A 21,622-nucleotide genomic window follows, 5' to 3' on the forward strand; every position below is an offset into this window, starting at 1 on the left:
TGGATTTTACCTATGGTGATTTGAAAATGGAGCAGCTCAAGTGCATTGTCCTGTTTGACCAGCCTTGATGTATATTTATTTTTTATGTAAATAGAGACACCTCCACCTTTAGTCCCTGCCTGTGAAGTAGCTGGTCTACATGTGTGGAAGGCATTACAACCCTGCACTGTTGGTGTGCTGTCCACGGCTTTAAACCACATCTGAGACCGCACAGACATCAGCATTCTCTAGGGTAAAGACAGCTTCCAGGGAGTGGAGTTTTTTGTTTAGGCTCCTAGCATTGAGCTTAGATTTTCTTGGTTTTGATTTGCTATGTTGGAAGTACTTTCAGTTTGGCATTGCCCAGAAAAGGCACTATGGGGGGAAAATGATGTTTTAGCTAATATTCGAAAGCCTAGAGGGGAGAGGTGCAGACCACCCCTGGCAAAGCAGCGTGGTCTGTTGACCATCTTCTTCCATGCTGACAAATATTGCATCCCATTAGCGTGACTGTTCAGCCCAATGATCAAAGATAGTATTTGGACTAGTGGCAAAGATGTTCTGAGTATGGTACATCCGGACATCATCTTTATGCCCTATGCTGTATACAGGGAGCATACGTGTGACATATGGTGTACCCTTAGCAACCTAAAGGCTTTGGTATACGGACTGGATGTTGGACTGCCCTTGGTAGAGGATCCCTTTCGTAAGTAATACTGCAACAGTGAAACGGAAGGACATCATGAAAGGACAAGCATGATAATTTTAAGGGATGTACAGCCATTACCCATTTTTACATATAAAGTAATGCTCTACACCTGCTACTGTACAGCTTGACATACTTCTGAAGAGGGGAAAACTTGTGATTAGTTTGTTGCTTGTGGCAATGGAAGCATTGCTTTGCCTTGCTCCATAAAAGTCAAGATAACAGTAACTCACACAATAAGCTATATTTTTCTGCATTACTAGACTGATAGCACCTAAACCTGTTACTCAAATGCTTGTTACATACCTGGCAACAGCTGAACATATGGAATACATAAACTCCTTTTCCCTTTTTGCAGTCATTCAAATGCATTCAATCAACAGTACTTTATGACACTACAACTCAAAAATAATAATGCTAAAAATAATGTACCTGTGTACGTTCTCGAACTTGTTTCTGGGAAGGTAGCCGTGCCATTAATCTCGATTCATGGCCTTCAGACTCCATGGCATCTGAAGCACCACTTCCATGTTCCTGAAAAAAGAACATTCATCTTCACTGTGAAAGGCTTCATGATCAACTTTATTCAGATACCTGCACAATTCCTACATTTTTCTTTCTTTATACATATGCATGGGTTACACAGCACTCTCACAGCATAAAACCTTTGAGAAGATCTGGGACACTTGGTAACACACTTAACACCACCCCATGAGCAAATAGTCTAATCAGATTTTCAAGTGGCTCCTGTAAGGTATAACAAACAAAAAAAGGCCCACTTCTTTAATGCAATATATCTAAACCGAAGAATGCTGAACAAATTAAAAGAAAGGTGCTTGTGGAAAATGTAAATGCCTGTATATCTCCTGAAGGAAATGGTCTGTATACCTCCTGAGTCTAACAATTTCACTGTGGTTGTTATATTCTAAAACAAAGGTTGGATGTTCAAACAGAAGTAAGAATACTCTTGGATGGGCAAGTATATGTCAACTGCTTTAAATGGCAGAGTGGAAATATTCTCAGTGACCCACTATGCCACTTTTAACATCCTTTGAAGAACAGTAATACTGAAGGAAAGAGCCACCACGAGAAGAGACTCAGGAAAGTAAAGTATTCAAGGGCATGGTTTTGAACTTTTTTTGGAAAATGGCCTGGAAGCTCAGCACCCTTCATAATGACCTGAAAAAATGATCACAGGCATATTTAAGAAGAATCTTTAAGAGGTGCTGAAGATCTGAAGAAGGCTCCAGCAGTGCTCCCCCCTTCCTTTCCTCTCTCTTCTCAGACACCAAACAAGACAGGCTTGTCCCCACTGCAATTTTTCAAAAGGTTTGTGCTTTTACAGTCTACTGCGTTTAAAATGTCTTGAGTTACTTATCCTTTTGTAGAGCTTTTCTCCCTGGACTTAGTTGAAAAGTGGGATTTGGCTCAAGCAGACTATCCTTGTCAATAAATATAAAATAAATGAGAAAATGGTAAGCAGAAGTGATTACAACCCATGAATCACTCAATTAATCAAGGTTACTGACATCTATGCAATGAAGCTTGAAAAAGTGTCAAATTCTTCAAATGACATGAGATTTCCTCATGACAGGTTTATCAGGGCCTTCAAAAAACACAGTGAATATATGCAGAGACCTTGGTATTGGGACGAATTTCAACTCTGGAAAGAGCTGCCTCTCACTATAAGAAGTACAGACAGCTCATCAAGCTCCGACTACATGGAGGCCACACAGCCAAATGAGAAACAAACAGTGGAAAACAAGCTACTTGACAAAAGTGAGAGACCTAAAACTGTAAATCCCACAAACACAATCAAAACATTGTGAGTGCCAATTATATGAGCCAAGTCAAAACTTGCTTTAACACTATTAAAGTTTTTTTTTTCAGAAAGACTTTGCCCTCTTCAATCCCCTCACCACTGTTACTTACATAAGCTATCTAAGAGATCATTGTACCTTGGAGTAAGGGGAACACACAGAGGTACCAAGAATTTAAATTGATTACATATAAAATAAGAGATGCACTTTCTAGGTCAATGTTTTAAGGATCAAAATTTAGATGCTCACAGTTCTGTGCTCTTGGCCTTCAATGCCTCACCCTTCATTCGGAGGCTAATAACTACTGAGCTAACCTGCCTTTCTCTGGAAGGGAAAGAGGGAGTCTAGGAAATGATAAAGGAGGAATCTGTAACAATGTGATGTGTTCTACTTTGGTGAGACGGTAACTTACCTAGACCAAGACCCTTAGTGCTTCATCAGAGGTTTCCCTCCTGGGCCAAGACGGAAATCTAAAATACTTCTTGTTGAAGATTATCAGCATATTTTAATTTTAGACCATTTATTTCCAGTAAGAGTTTCTTGGACTGCCTTCCATCAACTGAAAAGGGACAGTCCTCCTGACAAAATATTCAAAAAGGTACAGAACTTTACACCATAATCCAAAATCACTGGGTGCCTCTCCTGCTTGGCTATCTCTGACTATATTTACAGCACTTATTTGTCTCCAATGTTTTCTCTTATTCAAAGAAAATAAGATTATAAAAGAAGATTTAGTATGATCAGAGTTTTTGGAGAAACTGCAATTAATCAAGTGCTATCTTTAATCCAAGTTTGCAACACATCTGGTGAAAAAGTACAGTTGTGTCTACTTACCACAAATGTAGATGTTAGTGTCTCTTCACTGTTGCAATAACAAGCTGGGATATCATTGATGTGGTAGCGCTTGGCTAGCCCAAATACCAGAGACTTTTCCCCCTCCTCCAGGCCTGGTGGATGTCTTCTCTAAACATCACGGTGTCGGGGTATATAAGGGTGGTCAGCCAGCACCATGTTTTCAGTTCTTTTTAGACACTCAGAACTGGAGTCCCACACTCTGAACCCTAGGCCAAGAGCACAAGGCACTCTGTCACCAATGAATAGAAGGACCTGAACCCTACACTAATGATGGTGGGATTCTGATTAGGGTAAGGAAAAAGGGCCCTCCTCAACCATTGGGAGAAACATTGGGGAAGGTGGGTGGGAAAGAATAGAGCAAAAAAATAAGACACTAAAACATCTGCACGTATGGAAAGTAGACATAACTGCACTATGTTCATCTTGTTTCACTGCTGTACTAATAACCTGAGAGGAATCCCAAAGAAAAGGAGTGGGTGGCTGGAAACAGTTTATGCTAAAGCCAGTAGGCTCTGCAAGACAGCAAAAATAAATCTAGCCCTGGTCCTGGAGAAGATAGGTAAATTGTAGTGCTTAGTAAAGTTGTGAACAGAAGACCATGTGGCAGCTTTCATGGTTTCTTTTTTGGGAATTCACCAAGAAAAGCTATAGCAGCTGCAGACCACCTGGTGGAATGTGTTCTCATATGCTCAGGTGTTTCACACCATGGTACCTATAACAAAAGGTAACACACTTAAAAATCCATTTGGAAACAGTTTGATTGGTTTCTAGTTTTCCTATTTTGTTGCTAGCAAAGTCCACAAAATGTCTGTTTTTACGTTTTTGTTTTTCTCCAACTAATATCTGATCTGTCTGTGAACACCTAGGGAATGAAGAATGGAGCTCTACCATATTTTGAGGATTAAAAAAGAAGGCAAGATAAGGTACAGACTGGTTCAAAGAGACTTCAGTGAGTACCTTGGGTATAAATGAGGGATACATCCTGAAAGTGAACCTGTCACGGTGGAAGATCAAGAAAGGCTTGCAATTCCAAGATCCTTCTAGCTAAGGTAATAGCAATCAGAAAGACAGTTTTCCAGAAAAGAAAATGTCAGAAGCAGCTGTAGGTTCAAAAGGTGTCAGGGTAAGCTTCTCAAAACAAAAATGAAATCCCGGGGAGAAGGTGGTACTCTCCTGGGAGGCTTGAGGTGGCAAATGTCCTTAAAAAATGTTTCAAAAGTGGGATTTAGCTTTGTTTGTATGCTTGTTGTTTGTTTGCTTATTTCCCTGAAACGCTAATTCCACCTAAAACGCGGCTTTTCAGCGCTTCTGTGGATCCCTAGTGATATCTGCATTGCTTACTGTACTTATTTCCTTGTTTCACTTGAAAGAAAGTTACTGTTTGTCGTTTTTGCATTTAAGTTACCTGTAACACATTGCATTTAAGTCACCTGGCACTTGCTCACTAAAGCAATTATATAAGTCAGCACAAAAAAATTAAAAGCACTACACCCTCACAAACTCCCCTTGAGTACTTTGTTCCCCACTGGCCCTTTTTTTCAATTATAACGGAATTCCCAATACTAGTCTAGCATGTCCAAAGGTCAGTTGTCAATCTCCTCTCTGGTCCAGCTGGTGAATCTGGGAATCTTGAGGCAATGTTACAACTGCCTCATGTACACAGACAACCCTCTCCTCCTCCCAACAAATTCCAACACATGTGAGAGATGCAACCATATAGCCAAACTGGGGGCTAAGCTCTCTCAACTCAGTACTGGCGTAACCAGTCAGAAGGAGAAGGAAACCACACTCACTACAATTCCAGTCTCACACAGACCTACCACGACAGCAAACCAAACACATAAACACACAAAAACATACTCGGAGGCTCTAAATAAAAATCTGCCTAAGCAGCAGAGACCTCCAAAGCAGACACCCAAGCAACCGCTACCCCAAAACAAAACACGTGCAACACATATCTCACAAAGCCAGTGTGCCGAACAGTCACAGCCCTTAAGGCTAAACAACACACCTGATACACTTGTAATAGGTGACTATCGTCAGGCACACTGACATCCCGCTCACCAGGCTGAACAAGAAGGTCACGGTGAGCTGCCTGTCGGGCGTTAGGATCCGCCACATAACACAAGCACTCAGGTCACTCCAAGGCAAGTACAAATATGACTCAGTCATTGTCCATGCTGGTGTGAATGACCTGAGACGTACCTCCCTGGACTACATGAAAAGAGACATAGAGAAGCTCTCTGAGCATGTAGCCCAGGCCGGTATGACTCTGACCTTGAGTAGCATCTTACCCTCACCAAGAATGATGCCACAATATGAAGACAAGATGATCAATTTCAACAATTGGCTTAAGTATTGGTGTCATTCAAAGGGGATCCAATGCCTGTCAGCCTGGGATGACATGCTCGACAAGCCACGATGCTTCGCTAGGGCCGGCTTGCACCTGTCACCCCTGGGCTTTCGGATATTGGCAAAGGCTTTTTCTACCCCCCCATAGTGCCTTTTTAGGCAAGGCTCAAAAGACAAACCCACCTTCATAGGTATCACAGGGGATAAGAAACTAAGAGTAATGCTACTCAATGCCAGAAGTCTAAACCTCAAGATGCACGCACTCAAAACTCTCCTTAGCATGGGGAACATCGATATCTGTGCAGTAACAGAAACCAGGTTCAAGGCTCCCAAGAGCACCCCAGCACTACCAGGTTATACCTCATATCATGCTTTTCGGCCCCAAAACTTGGACCGAACCACAAAAGGAGGGGGAGTATCAATATTCGTCAAAGATACCCACACCTCCAGGTTGGTGGCACAGCACGAAGCATCAGAGACTATCCATGTGCAACTAACAGTGGGTAAAACTACCTTCCAGTTTATAGCCTGCTACAGACCACCCTCCCAAACCCAGGAACCCCACTCGGCCTTCCTGAGAACACTGGAAAATATGAAGGTCTCTCCAAACACCATTATATTGGGCGACAAACTACCCAAACATAGACTGGGAGCATTACTCTAGCTCCAACACCCTAGCCCAAAGGTTCCTAGAATTTATAAACTCAAATGCTATGGAACAACTTGTTACCACTCCCACAAGAGGGGAAAACATACTGGACCTGATCATCACCAACATGGGGACTCTATGCTCCAGACCAGAAGTGTATCCCTCACTGGTAAGATCAGACCATAAACTAATCTCACTGGATATTCACATCCCGACCCCAGCCCCTGCCCAGAAAACCACAGTGAAAAACTTCTCTAAAGCAAATTTCACACTCCTCAAAACCAAGGTGGAATCCTTCAAAGCCCCCGGGCCTGTGGAAAATACGGCCCAGACCGCAGAATCCTTTATAAACGCATTCTATGAACACCTTTGGGAATGCATGGATCATGCAATCCCAAATAAAACCAAGACCCAGTCCTCCAAAGGCATATGTCCTGCCTGGTGGACCCCAGCCATAAACAAACTATACAATAGAAGGAGGAAGCTACTACATGATAGAGCAAAATCCCAAAAAGGGAAGGCATCTCTGATCAGTATTAGCAAAAAACTACGGGCACTCATAAAATCGTCTAAGGCCAGCTTCGAGAGAAAAATTGCACAGGACACTAAGGATAATCACAAGGCTTTCTTTAGTTATGTTAGGAACCTAGGTGGGAATTCCCAGATATGCTCAGAATTAGTCCAAAATGACAAAAAACACACCGAACCCACAGACATTGCCAACATCCTAGCTGACAGGTTCAGCACAACCCCCACCACCACCACCAAAAGGGCAAATATCTATCCCAGCAGAGTGCTGCCCCCCTGACATCTCAGATGCTCAGGTAAGAGCCGCCCACTCCAAAGCAAAAAACACAGCATCAATGGGACCAGACGGTGTCCCGGGCTGTGTCCTACATGAACTCCAAGAAGAGCTAAACCCAAACCTAAAACTACTGTTCAATCTCAGCCTTACTACAGGATATGTACCCAAAGAGTGGCGTACAGCAACAGTGGTCCCTCTCCACAAAGGTGGTGCCTCAACGGATCCTGGAAACTATCGCCCCATAAGCCTGACTAGCTTGGTCTGCAAAGTTATGGAAAGGATCATCATGGACCTCATAAATAAAGATATTGGGGACCTACAGACACTGGATCCTACCCAATTAGGCTTTGTTAAGGGCAGATCCTGCCTCTTAAACCTGGTCGATTTCTTTGAAACAGTCACCAAGGCCATTGACGAGGGGAAGGTGGTCCACACAGCCTACCTGGACCTCGCAAAAGCCTTCGATACAATACCCCACTCGGGCATTATAGATAAGCTCACCAGCTTAAATATAAACCCCGATGTCACTAGATGGGTTGCAAACTGGCTCAAGGACAGAACCCACATGGTTAGAATTGCTGGAGCCATGTCAGACTCCAAACCAGTAACAAGTGGTGTCCCACAAGGCTCAGTCCTGGGACCTCTCTTGTTCGGTATATATTTCTCGGAGGTACAGGCCAACATGGAAGGAATGTGGCTGACCAAGTTCGCAGATGACTGCAAACTGGGCGCCATAATCGACTCTCCAGCCGACACAAGCATCCTCCAAAAGGGCCTCACAGAAACAGACAACTGGTGCCAGAGCCATGGCCTCAAGCTAAACGCCAAAAAGTGTATAGTCATCCCCTTTGGCAAAACAAAGTGCCCACAAATTACCACATAGGTGGTAATCCATTAAGTACAGAAGAAGTAATTAGGGACCTGGGGACCCAAGTTGATAGCAATCTCTCATTTGACAACCACGTGGCCAAAGTGGTTAGAAAAACATTTTATATAGCCCACCTAATCATGAAGGGATTCACATCTAGATCAGGGGAGGTCATTGTGCCTCTTTACGCATCCCTCATCAGACCCATAATTGAGTACAATGCCCCTTTTGGGATGTACCTTACCAGACACCTGCAGCAACTGAAAAGACCCCAAAAGTACCTCACCAAGAGGATCAAAGGGCTCAAACAGATACCATAGGCTGCCCAGTTAAAGAAACTCCAGCTCTACTCAGTGGCATACCTTCTGCTCAGAGGCGATCTGTGCCTGACGTATAAGGCCATGTCCAACCCGGAATTAATGGACATGCTGCACCTCAGAAAATCCAAATCCCATCGAGCTACGCGCTCGAGAGACTTGAACCTCAGCACTGAAATAAATAGGACATGCTGGAGGGACAGATTCATAACCCAGAGGCTCCCTTCACTCTGGAATAAAATCCCAGTCCAGGTTAGGCAGAGTCCCTCATTGACTCTCTTCAAGAGGAATCTTGATGAGTGGATGGGAGATCGTAGGTTTACCCCGGTTATCACTTCTGTGTCACTGTTAGACAGAGGCACAGTATACTAATCTCGAAAAAGGGCATAGCAAAATTAATTTAAAATGGGTGGCGAAAGCCAAACACACTCTGGCTAGGCTTATAAATGCCCTAGGGCAGATAGTCTAGTATGAACCTATGAATCTATGAAAAGGGTGGCTAAAAAGGAAGGCAGGCAGACATGGCTGGTGCATAAATTTTGAGGAATGAGAGAGGTGGGAATTAAATATTTCAGCTAAGTATGTTATCACGGGTACTTTTGCAGATAGTGGTAGTTCACCGTTTGAGTGGCACCAAACAGTAAATCTTTTCCATTTTGATATGCAAGACTTTCTAGAACTTGGTTTTCTGGCCTCCTTCAGAATGGCCAGGGCATCCCTGTTAAAAACAGCCCTTCAGGACAAAGGTTTAAATCATCCAAGCTGTCAATCTCAAGGTACTTAGGTTGAGGTGTATGACATTTCCCCTTTTCTGGGTTAACAGCTTTAACTTCTGAGGTAACTTGCTCAGGCTGTGGAGCAGAGGACATCAATGCTGCCTTGGCCAAAAAGGTGTTACTAAGATTACACTTGGCCCTTCCTCCCTAGTCTTCAGTAATAACCTGGGGATAAGAGGTATGGGAGAGAAGACATATAGAAACAGACCTGCCCACTGAAAGAAGGCGGCATCCATCTTCCAAGGCTTTGCTGTCTGTGGTCCTTTTGCAAAACTTTCCTGTCTGTTTTTGTTTTGTTGCAAAAAAAAATATTTCTGGGCACATTCATTTCTGTGCTATCTGTGGAAAAATGTCTCTGCTTAATGTCCACTCGTGTAAGTCTGTCTCTGAGCTGCTGAGGCAGTCTGCTAAGGGGCTTGTTGTCACCTGGCAGGTACTCGGATATCAAAATGTAGGTCCATGGACTGAGCTATTTCCCAAAGCTGCATGGCTGATCAATACAGAAGGTAACAGTGCGTCTTCCCTGTTTATGTACCACATCAGTGTGGCGGTGTCAATCTCCATTAAAAGAACCCTTGGCTTCCAGAGTTCTTTGAATGTTAACATGTTATTTTAGGGACTGCCAACATTTGTTTTTTTTTTTTGGTTTATATAATATTTTAAGAATGTTTTGTCCCATTTTCTCTGTGCTTGAAGGTCATTGGAATGTGTGCGCCAGGAGAGATCTGATTTTCTGGCTGGATTCAAAAGGGAACCCTTTTTAGGGTGCAGGCTTGGATCCACCACTAATTCCTTTTTTTAAAAAGGGAGAAGTTGTATCCTGTGGTTGAGGGAATGCCTGTGTTGACACCACACATTGAGGTACCACTGAATCTTCCTCATTTATAATTTTGCCATTGAAATCATGAAAATACATGAAGCCATATAACCCAGGGCCCTCAGGATTTGTCTTGCTGAAATGGCGGTTTTGGTCAGAAGGGACTGGAAGCACTGTGTAAGGAAGCAGACTTTTTCCTCTGATAGGAGGGCCATTTAGTTTTGTGTGTCTAGCAGTGGTCTCAGAAACACTAGTTGGGTGTTAGGGACAGGTTGGACTTTATATTTAGAGTAAAACCCTGATTTTAGAAAATGGTCAAGATCAGGTGAAGGGAAGACTGCATATCCTTGACCAAATCTGGCATGAATCAGGTAGCTGTCCAGACAAGGGCAAATCTGAATGCCTTTTAACCTGCAGAAGGCATTTGCTGTGGCCAGACACTTTGTAAAAACTCTGGGTGCAGCAGACAAGCCAAAGGACAGGACATTAAACTGCTAGTGTCTCTGAAGCGCAGATACCTCCCATGAGCTCTTGCAACAGAAATGTGGAGATATAAATCTTTTAGATTTAGATTTGCCAGGAATGCCAAAGGGGATATGGTCAGAAACTTTTGTAAGGTTAACATTTTGAATTTTGACCAGAATAAACTTGTTTAGTCTTGATAAATCCAAGACAGGCCTCCAGGTTCCTTCTTTCCTGGGAACTAGGAAAAGTCTTGAGCAATATCCTGTGCCCCTTTCTTTTAGGGGGACTAGCTTTATGGAGCCCTGATCTAGCAAAAGATTTACCTGTACCAAAAGCCGTTCACGGTTGAACGTTTTGGAATGGAAGGAACACCTACTAACTTTGGGATACAGGCAAATTGTAATCTGTGGCCTGACTTTATTATGTTTAAGACCCATTAGTCCTCAGTGATGTTTGTCCATTCTTTTAAGACCACGGAAAGTCTTATCCCTAGATTTGAAAGATCAGAGGAGGGAAGATTCTATGGAACAAGAGATGGAAGGGTTGGGTAAGACTTGGAAATATTGGGGCAGGGAGGTGCCAAGCTGAGTAATGGCAGTGCCATGCAGGGCCCTTGAGACTGGGAACCACTAGGCAGGTTTCCCTGGCCAGCTTGTCATCTTTTATGTTGTTTTTGTTAACTATGCCTTCTGGCCCTCCCTATCTTTGGACTGAGAAGAAGGAAAAAAACAAGGTTTGCTAAGGTAATTTCCACAAAATCTAGGCAGTTGAACCCACAAAACATCTTTGACGGTCTGCACGGATTTAGCCTTGTCCTCCAACTATCGGAAAACTGCTTGAACCTTAGGTCAAAACAAAATCTCCTTATCCAGAGGTGCATCCAGGAGTTCAGATTTCACATTCTTTGGGAGGAGCTGTTCCCTTAACTGGGCATGCCTATGGATAATTGACAGAAGCTGATACCCTGCTTGATGCTTCCAAAGCATCAAAGCCACAGTGCAAAGAATGCTTAGCAACATGGGAACAAGAGTTGCAAAAGTCAAGCAATTCTTTAGACACAGCACTTTCCTTGATCCCCTCCAGTTTCTCCTTCAATTGGTGCAGAAGGATCTCCTGGAATTTGACCATATGGAAATGGCAATTGAGAACATTTGCCAAATCTATGAAGGGTCCTACCTTCTTCCTCATTTGAAAAAAAAAATCCTGGAGATGCTGTCCTTAGCTCCCTCTAGACCCTGAGACACCATCTCAGAATATGCCACTGGATTTCTAAACAGGTGCTTATGTGATTCCAAGGCCCTGTAAAAACAGACTGGCTTCTTGGGAGTAAATGTTTGGGAGTCATGTTGCAAGGAAGAACTACGTTTGACATCACTCACTACTTCTAGAACTGGCGAAATAGTAAAAGGTTTATGCTCAGGAAGTTTTAAAAATTCTCTAACCCACTTCTCAGACTGAGGGTAGTTCAGAGCTTTCCAAATGAATACCACCTTTATTTTATGGAGTCTCTCCCCACAAGTGAAATTGTTAGGTGGTGAAGCTGTGGCAGGATTTTCATCAGCATAACAAACAGTGGAAATGTGGTCAACATATACTAATTCATCGTAGTCAAGAATCATAGGAAGCAGTCGAATCCTGGGTAAATGTTCCTATTTAATTTCCTAAGAGATGGTCCTGTAGCAGAGATTCTGGCAGGGCTGTGCTGCTTGGACCTCACAATTTGTAGGAGATCCTCATCCAGTCGTAAGCAGGTCCTGCTGATGGTCCTGGTGAAGGTAAGAACCAAAAGGGCTAGAATGGGACAAGGTGGATATAGCTTTTTTAAGTTTGGCCTCTGACGCATGTCTGGGTGAAGCGCTGAATATATTGGAGCCAGGTTGCAGGTAGCTGTGCTTAACACTTGTGCAGAATCATGCTCTGTGATCACAAGGATGTTCAAGAGACATCCACCCCCAAAAATCTATAAATACAGTTTCATAAATGCAGTTGCCTGTATTACTATGAACACAAAAATTAAACATTCATGAATATTCAAAACATAGATATTAGTACTAGAAGCAATCATATTTCTAAAGAAATGCTATCAATGACCTATTTCTTTAGCTGGAGATTAAATCTGGACACTTCTCCAATGAAAACACACCAGTTTTTAAAATATTACTCTGACAGCTAATCAGAAATCGATCATATCATGGGTTAAAACACTGAACCTTTACCTCCTTTGCCTGATCCTTTTCTGAAGCTGAACCAGCCAGTTCAACAGCACTGTCACTCTGCAGGTTGTCATCTCCTGTCTGGCCATCAGCTTCATGTTCCATCCTCTTAGAACATTCTGGGAGATCATCTTCCTCTTCAGGATTTTCCTCATCATCCTGAAATAAAAAGTGCAGAATATAGACTCAAACTTCTTAATAGTACTCAGAATAAAAAACTTACCATAAGAGCAAATCTTGCATTTTCAGCCATCAAACAGCACATTTGTAAAGAACAGATTACACTAATCACTTACTATAAACTATGAGTAATTTTTAATAGATTTCTTTTATATACAACTACATACATACGTGTGTGCTTGAGTATTATGAGTATATTAGCAATCAAACCAACACAACACTGACCAGCAATCCACTGAAAAAATGTATCTTGCACACCACCCATCAACCCAACATTATCACAATTCAGCTGATCGCAGAAAGAAAACTTACCATTTACATTTGTGATTGCCCACACACAAAACCAACAAAATATTAACAGTACGCACACACCTCACACACAAGATGCAATAAAAGAAACAAAATAATTATTTTGTGATAGGGAACACACAATCCCACTGTGAAAAAAAAAATCTTTGCAAATGCACTACTATTTCTTTCACATGGGGCATTGCCTCCTCACACCCCCTTACTTAAATGAACTAATGCCTGGTTACACACCTCTGGCTGAAATGAAACACCCACTGCTATGCTGTAGTCAAATATAATATAATCAGACAACAGCGTAGCAATCTATGCAGCACTTGACAAATCTAGCAACAAAATCTGCACTCAAGTAATTTGCAAACAGAACTTCACCCATATATAACCACATATTGTACAGCTCAGTGTTACACATTTGCATGTACACCATTTGCTAATGTTTCAGCGGCTGTTAATTCTACTTCTCTCTAGTTCATCAATTCCACACTGGAACTCCCATAATGACACCTGAATGACCTCTCCATTGGTGCATTGCCCATAATGCCTCATATGCACATAGGTTAGTACTAGGCTAACTGCCCTTGCAAGCCATTGTAAGCCTAGCCGATTATCCCTTGTGAGACTCAAACCCTGCACCTTGTGTTCGTAAGGCAAACACCTCAACCATTAGGCCACCCTCCCAACCCAAAAAGTGTCTGTAATGCTTGCCTAGCCTTTGAGACCTGCAGTTCAACCGGAATTATTTGTCTTTGTTGACTTGGTAAGTCCAACCGGGCAAAGCCCATTTTCAGTGAAGACCAGGGAGAAAAGCTCTGTCACAGTACACGTCTTTGAAAAACAACAGACAATTACAAGACTGTTATAGGCAAAAACAAGAACTGGCATAACGGTTAAAGTCTTCACCTCCCATTCAGAGTTTTAGTCTGACTTCAGGTTACTGGCCAAGCTTAAAATGGCTTTTCAGGGCAGTTAGCCCAAGATTCACCCATGAACATAGAAACTAATGCAGCTTGTGTGATTAAACCAAAGTTAGGTGTTCAATTACAGAACCATTACTCACTGATTATGAAACCTAAATGCAAGTATTATAGAAATATTATGTAATGTAACAATACGTATTATCATTTGTACTTTTCATGACTGCATTCATTAAGTGCACTTCTCTCTCAGCTGTATAGCACATTTTTTTATACATACCTTTTTGTCAAACTCTGCTGCATGACATGGAATGAAACTATCCAGCAGCAGCCAGGTCATGGAAGAAAACAGTCCCAGGACCAGTCTACCTACCTGATTAACAAAAGCTAAATAAATGCATACATGCAAAAACATATTCCAGCCTAACTTATATGAACTGCATAAGCAGCTGGAGAATGGAGAAGAATCTATAAGGGGATGGGAGCAGGGTATTCATAACCTAATCAGGAAGGCCTCATATACCAGTTAATAAAGTTTTTTTTTTTTAATCAGAAACATCTTTATTAAATTATCATGTATGACATAGCAAAATATCAAACCAAAAAAGCTAGCAAACTCACACTGGGCCGTAAAAGTGAATACAGTCCAATAAACCAACATCCAGGTAGAAAATGGCACAATAAGAACTCTGAATAGGTGCTTTCATCTATATCATGCCATACACATCATCAGAACCATTTAAAAACTCGCAACTTAAATTTGCCAAGTTTAAAAAGGCCATTTAAACACATACACTCATAAAATCACCAATCAGAATCTTCATATTAAAAAAAAACAATTAAATTCTTCAAATAAAAAAAAAAACACCAATTATGTTAAAGTAACGATCCAGTACAATGCATTGAAATGTAACAGATTACTAATCCTTTTTAAAAATAAAAGCCATATTGATTACAAGTGAACTAAAATACAGAGCTTCTTTATTATGAACTTCTTAGCTGTTTTTAATTAGTATTACTTTTATTTTCAAATACGATGATTAGTAATCTGTTACGTTGCAAATACAGAGCTTCTTTATTATGAACTTCTTGGTTGTTTTTAATTAATATTATTTTATTTTCAAATACGGTGATTAGCAATCAGTTATGCTGCAATACATGGCATAGGCAATCTTACTATTATATAAATGAAAACAAACCATAGCAACACAAGCTCAGCTGCAAACATTATACATTACAAACTGTGCTGACACAACTGTAGCTGCAATTATACATCACTTTTAATATATTCAGTCATTGTCAGTCAACCATTACATAGCTCATTCAAATCCTGCCTTCTTTACACCTTGGTTCCTCCTCTGCATGTACTGATCTCATTTCCCATTTTTCCTATGCAATTTGCTCTTACCCTTTTCTAAAGATCCCAGTTCCAGTTTTTTTTATCTTTGTTACTATCTTTGCTACTTCTAGTAAAGTTGACTTAGACTTTGATTTACATTTTCTAGTACATTGCTTTTTTTGCACCAATCATAATTAGACTCAGCAAGGCCTTACTATATATACGCAATTCATATTCTGTATCAAAGCTCAAAAAAGTTGTTACTCCAATTTGCTCACCCAGCATCTCCGACACAGCAGTCTACAGGAAATCTTTAAAGTCTGCCAACTCATTACACTCCCAGAAAATATGTTTCCAGTTACCACTTTCTTCCCCATCACACCGCCAACATTTAAGGTCTACCTGAGGAAAAATTCCTTGGAGTCTACTTGGGGTCATAAAGATACCTGTGTAAAGATTTCCAAGCAAAAATTCTAAATCTCTGAAATTTTGTTGCATATTTGGGAGATATACATACATCCTCCCGTTGTTTATTTGTGAATTGCTAATTCAATCTCTCTTCCCAAGCCTTCCTAACCTCCTCTGATTGATTCTTATAGTTATCAAGCAATATTTTAAATCCTCTACTAATTATTCCTTTCTTGACAGCATCTTCTGTTCTAGATTCTACTAAAAACTCTACAAGTGCTGGCTTTTCGATTAGTACCCCCTTACTTCTTTCTCTTTCTGTATATTCTGATATTAATCCTTGATAGGGAAGGCAATCTCTAACCTGCAGTCCAAATAAGTTCTTGGAGTCTTCCCATTCTATTACCCTTCTCTCTCTAGTTATTTGATCCCAATACCTTGGGTTCTTTGCCAGTTTTCTCCAATATATTTCAGCCCCCTCTTGTCAATTGTCTCTATCCCTAATTGCAGTCTTCCCTATTGGTAGAATCTCCTTTCTCCATGTTGGCTTAGTTCTTAGAATAATTTCTGCTACTTCATGAATATAACATTCTGTACAACTGTTGTTCCCAGTCTCGCCTTGTTTCTTGAGCTTCCCCCTTATTTCATCATCATCTCTTTCCACTTTTTTTTTTGCTTGTGCTATGTATAGGATCCTTAACTGTGTTGCTCTGAAATACCCCTTCAACTCGGGTAATCCTACTTCGCCCTGTTCTATTGGAAGAATACACTTAACCCACTTGACTCTTGCCATCTTCCCCAGATAAAATGCTTCAGCTCTATTAACTGCTATCCACAACTTCTCCTCTGGTTGATGAAAATATGCCTGATCTGAGTATAGGAATAAAGGAACTAAAAACATTTTAACTGCTGGTATTTTACTATTAATATCCATATAAGAAAGCTTCAATTTTCTCAGTTTTTGTATTATCTTTTGTTTAGTCTCTTCCAACATATCCTTAGCTGCTACACTGGTATCATTTTAATCCATACTCCTAAATACTTCAATTTATCATGTCTCTATAAATACGGATATTGCTGAACCATATGCGAGTACATAATTTGCCACTATTGCTTTTGTCCTTTGCTTCACTAATTTTGTATCCCAAAAAGGTTTGAAAAGGTCTCGATATGTTCCACAACACTGTAATGTCCCTTTCTGGTTTTGCCAGGTATAAAATAATGTAATCTCAAACAGAGCCAGCTTTTCTTGACTACCATACCAGTTATATCCTTGAATTTGAGTCCCTTATTTCTTTGCCAATCATCATCAGCCCCCTTTTCCCCATTTTTCGACATGGGGTCGGGGTATCATGTTAACTGTCGCCAACTCCCTCGATTCAGTGCCACACTCCTGCCTTCTTCTATACTCATGCCTCACGGTCGCAGATCTTTTTTCACACAATCAATCCACCTCTTTTGCTGGACATCCTCACTTCCTCTTACCTTCTTCATGTCCGTCCCAAATCTTCCTCACAAGATTGCTTTCTGCTTTTCTACACATGTGCCCAAACCACCGCAATCTGTTCTCTTTGATCTTTTCTGCAATTGGGGCTACTTTGGCCTCCACTCTTGTGTCTGTCATTTCTTCGTCTGTCTCACAGTGTGCATCCTATCACCTTTCTCAGCCACTTCTTTTCCATCACCTCTAGCTTTTTCAACTGTTCTGCCTTTAATATGCCAGGCTACTGTACCATACAGTAGTACTAGTCGCACCACTGTCTTGTACACCTTACTTTTCAGCTTCTTTGGCATTCTTGTCATAGACTACACCTGATACTCTATGCCAGTTGGCTGCAGCCCCTCTGATTCTAGCTTTGTCCTCTTCATTCAGACTACCCTTCTCCTCAACTACTCCTCCCAGATACTTGAAGCTGTTTACCTGTTCCACTATCTTCCCTTCTATCTCTATTCTCAGCTTCTTCTGATTTCCCCAATTTGCTGCCATTACCACTGTCTTATCTGTGCTTAGTTTCATCCCATGTACCTTCATATTTGCATTCCACTCTCCTATCCTTTGCTGAAGTTCTAGCTCAGAGTCTGCCTATACTGTCACATTGTCTGCATACAGCAGCTTTGTTGATCCGTCCTTTCCAACCTGTTTCCTAATGTAGTCCATCACCAATACGAACAGCAGTGGGCTCATAGCTGAACCCTGATGTACACCCACACCCACTGGAAACCCCTCTGTGAGGCCGAACCCTGTCTGTACTTAAGTTATTGGGTCCTTGTACATAGCCTGCACTAATTCTACCAATGTTTCTGGGACTTCAAACTACAGTAGTACTGCAGAGATCAGCTTTTTTGGGACCTTGTCATATGCTTTCTCCAAGGTCTAGGAATATCCAGTTGGACTTGCTCCTCATCTCTAACTTCTTCTCAATTATCTGTCTCAATGCAAACATCGGGTCAGTTGTGCTGCATACTGATCTGAATCCAAACTGCTCATCTCCCATCTTACATTCTACTACTCTGCGTATCCTTCTACTACTCTGCGTATCCATTTATCAATCACCCTCTCCAGAACTTTTATGCAATGTGATAGGAGTTTGATGCCTCTGTACTGCCCACAGTTTTGGATGTCCCCTTTGTTCTTGTACACTGGCATGAGTATGTTTATTCTCCAGTCATCTGGGATATGCCTCTCACTCCACACTGCTATTAGTACCCTCAGGAGCCATTTCTCCCCTATCTCACCCAGCATCTTTATCATATCTGCTGTGATCTCATCTGAGCCTGCTGCTTTCCCTGACTTCATAATTCCTTAGTCCTGTTCTTACTTCTTCTAGGGTGGGTTCCTCCTCTTCTCTCATTGAAGGCTGTTTCTGTGGCAGTACAGCTTCTGTGGGGTTTTCTTCATTCAGAAGCTGCTGGAAATACTCCTTCCATCTGCCTTTGATGTCCTCTGGGCTGGTGAGCAGGTTGTTGCTGGCATCCCTTATGAAGAGTGTCTGACTATCTTCTTAATCTTTCTGTCTTTGCCTTGCAACCTGATAGTTTCCTTGTTTCCCATACTGAGTCACTTTCCAGAGGATGGTACAGTGCCCCTGATCCCCTATGCTTTGCTATTACAACTTCTTTCTTAGCTTCTTTGTTAGCCAACCAGTAGTCCTTCCTAGCCTGGTCAGTCTTTTCTATCTCCCACTTCTTCATGCACTCCTTTTTTCTTTTGATGACTTCCTGGACTTCTGCATTCCACCACTAGCTTTCCTTATGTAACTTATTTCCATACCTGGCTCAGACACACATCTTTTCTGTAGTCCTAACACATGCTGTTTTTAGGCGCTGCCATTCTTCTTCAAGTCCACCTATTTCCTCCTCATCTTGGGGTGCTAGAGCCCGGAGTAACTCCTTGAACTGTTATACTTTCTCTCCAGTCAACTTCCAGGTCTTTACCCTGGTCTCTGTTGACCTTAGAGCGGTCTCTGACCACTGCTTGCAGCTGATTGTGTCAACTAGTGGTTTATGCTGTGGACCAACTATTTTACTGGGGATGACTTTGCAATCACGGATTCTGCCCCCCATGCGGACTACTCTTGTATGTGATCTTGTGACTCTCTCTCTTTCTGAACCATGTGTTGGCTGCTATCAAGCCATTTGTCAGACAGAAGTCTAGAATGGCATCTAGTTCTTTATTCCTGTTGTCCCACCCATGTGGACCCAGGCAGTTCTCATATCCTGTTCTGTCTGTCCTGATATGTGCATTCAAGTTTCACATTATCAACACCAATTCATGTTGTCCTGCTTTATCTAGTAGGTCCTGCAACTGCTGTCTGAATGCAGTCTTTTTCTCACTATCACAACCCTGCGGTAGGGCATAGGCTGAGATTATGAACACTGCCCTATCATTACACTGGAGTCTGACTGCAATGAGTCTGTCATTAATTCTGATGATATCCCTTGCTACCTTCTGAAGCCTCCCTCTCATCACAATTCCTACACCATTTCTAGCCTGCCCTCCACCTGAGGAGTAGACTCTGGTTCCCAAGCCAAGAGGCTTTGCTGAACTGCCCTTCCATCTTGTCTCCTGGATACATAGAATGTCCAGCCTCCTCTGTATCATGTCATACACTTCCAAGCTGCATCCTGTCAGTGAACCTACATTAAGCATAGCAATTCACAGTTCATGTTTGACAGGTTGGTTGATTTTATGTCCAGTTTTTGCCCAACAGAGCTATCCCAAGTAACCCAGGCTGGGCAACTAGACACCGGCCAGCCAGTAGCTTATTGACCCAGGGCTGCTGTGCTTTATGGCGGGCACACACTGGCCAATACAGGCACATATACCCTTTCCCACTGTTTGCACGGGTCCCTGGCATGGGTCAGAGTAGGCCGGGTCCTCAACCCACTTATCACCGGTAACTACCCATGCCCATTTTTGGTGACATTAGTCAACATGACCGAATCTCCTAGAGCCATATTTTACCATTATTTTGCCAATGGTTCTAAATATAATGCAAAGGGGAGAAAAGACACCCCCTGCCTGGATGGTTCTATGCTGTCGAAATTTTACAACTTTGAACACCATATAGTCGAACTCGTATGTTCAAAGTTGTAAAACTTCGAAAACGTTAAAAAAAAACGTATCTGACTGTTTTAAGCAGGGGGGCAAGCCCTCCTACACCTGCACCCCCACCCCCCCGCTCTTTAAATATACCAACTCCGAGACCGCACTAGAATGCAGTACAGTGTGGAAAGGGAAGATTTCCCTTTACTATACTGTAGTGGGATCTCAGAGTTGGTATACTTAAAGAGCGGGGGTGTGTGGAGGGGTACAGGCAGTCTTGCTCACCTGCTTAAAACAGTCAGGTAAGTTTTTTCGTTTTCAAGTATTCGAAGTTTTACAACTTCAAACATATGGGTTCAACCATATCGTGTTCGAAGCTGTAAAACTTCGATCACGTAAAAGGAACCCTCTGTTCAAGCAGAGATTATCTGACAGGACACCACTCAATTTAATTTTCGCCTATGATCACTCATATATCCTCCTAATCAACCTTATAATTGTATCACGGAATGCAAATGCTTCCATTGCTCTGCTCAAAGTCCCAGCTTACTCTGTCAAATGCTTTCTCTGCATCAAGACTCAGTGGTATATCTTCTTACATTCTGCTTCCCTCTGGATCATCACTGTTCTGTTAAGGTTGCCAAATATTTGCCTCCACTCCACAAAACCACAATGATCCATATCTATCTATTTTGGCATCACTTTTGCCATTGTTTTAGACATTTTAGACAAACACTTTATAATCATGATGTAGTATCGAAATGGGTCTGTATTAAGCTAGATCTGATAGATCTTTACACTCTTTAGGTATTCAGTTACCACCACTTTCTTCCAGGATGCTGGTGGTACTTCTCCTCTTAAAATACTGTTAAACAAAACCTTCCAGATCTTTACAGTTTTTTCCCCTCTTAGCTTTCAAACTTCCACAAGAATACCATCTATTCCTGAGGACTTTTCTGGAGACTGATTATACATCACCATTTTTATCTCATTCCCTCCTATCCTACCTGTTAATAATTGAGCCTCCTCTACCTCTAACCCTGGCATATTTAATTCTTTCATAAATATTTCCATTTGTACCTTTTCTTGATTTCCATATTAATCTGCTTTATACCGACTTTCACAGAATCTCAAAAATATTTGTAATACTTCTACAGGATCCCTTGCTATCTTCATTGTTATAGGCTCCCTAAGCTTGGCGATAGCCCTTTCTACTTTGTTTCCCGAGTCGTCATGCTAAATGTTTTTGTGCTCCATAGAGTTATCAAAAAACAGTTGCTTAAAAGCAATCTTTCTAAACTCTTGCA

The 21,622-nt window shown here is 41.7% G+C and overlaps 1 protein-coding gene across 1 annotated transcript in view; it reads right to left on the bottom strand.

Moving 5' to 3' along the window:
- Nucleotides 1-21,622, bottom strand: part of MDN1 (midasin AAA ATPase 1) — a 3,484,183-nt gene that overhangs the window by 220,536 nt on the left and 3,242,025 nt on the right. Inside the window, exons 90-91 of the mRNA XM_044071809.1 lie at nucleotides 12,626-12,781; nucleotides 1,118-1,219 (exon numbers count right to left, since the gene is read on the bottom strand). Of these exons, the coding sequence (XP_043927744.1) occupies nucleotides 1,118-1,219; nucleotides 12,626-12,781 (258 nt within the window). The remainder of the gene's footprint in view (nucleotides 1-1,117; nucleotides 1,220-12,625; nucleotides 12,782-21,622) is intronic.

The sequence above is a fragment of the Protopterus annectens genome, chromosome 1.part0 (assembly GCF_019279795.1).
Source record: "Protopterus annectens isolate FY-2018-M chromosome 1.part0, PAN1.0, whole genome shotgun sequence".
NCBI classification, from domain to species: Eukaryota; Metazoa; Chordata; order Ceratodontiformes; family Protopteridae; genus Protopterus; species Protopterus annectens.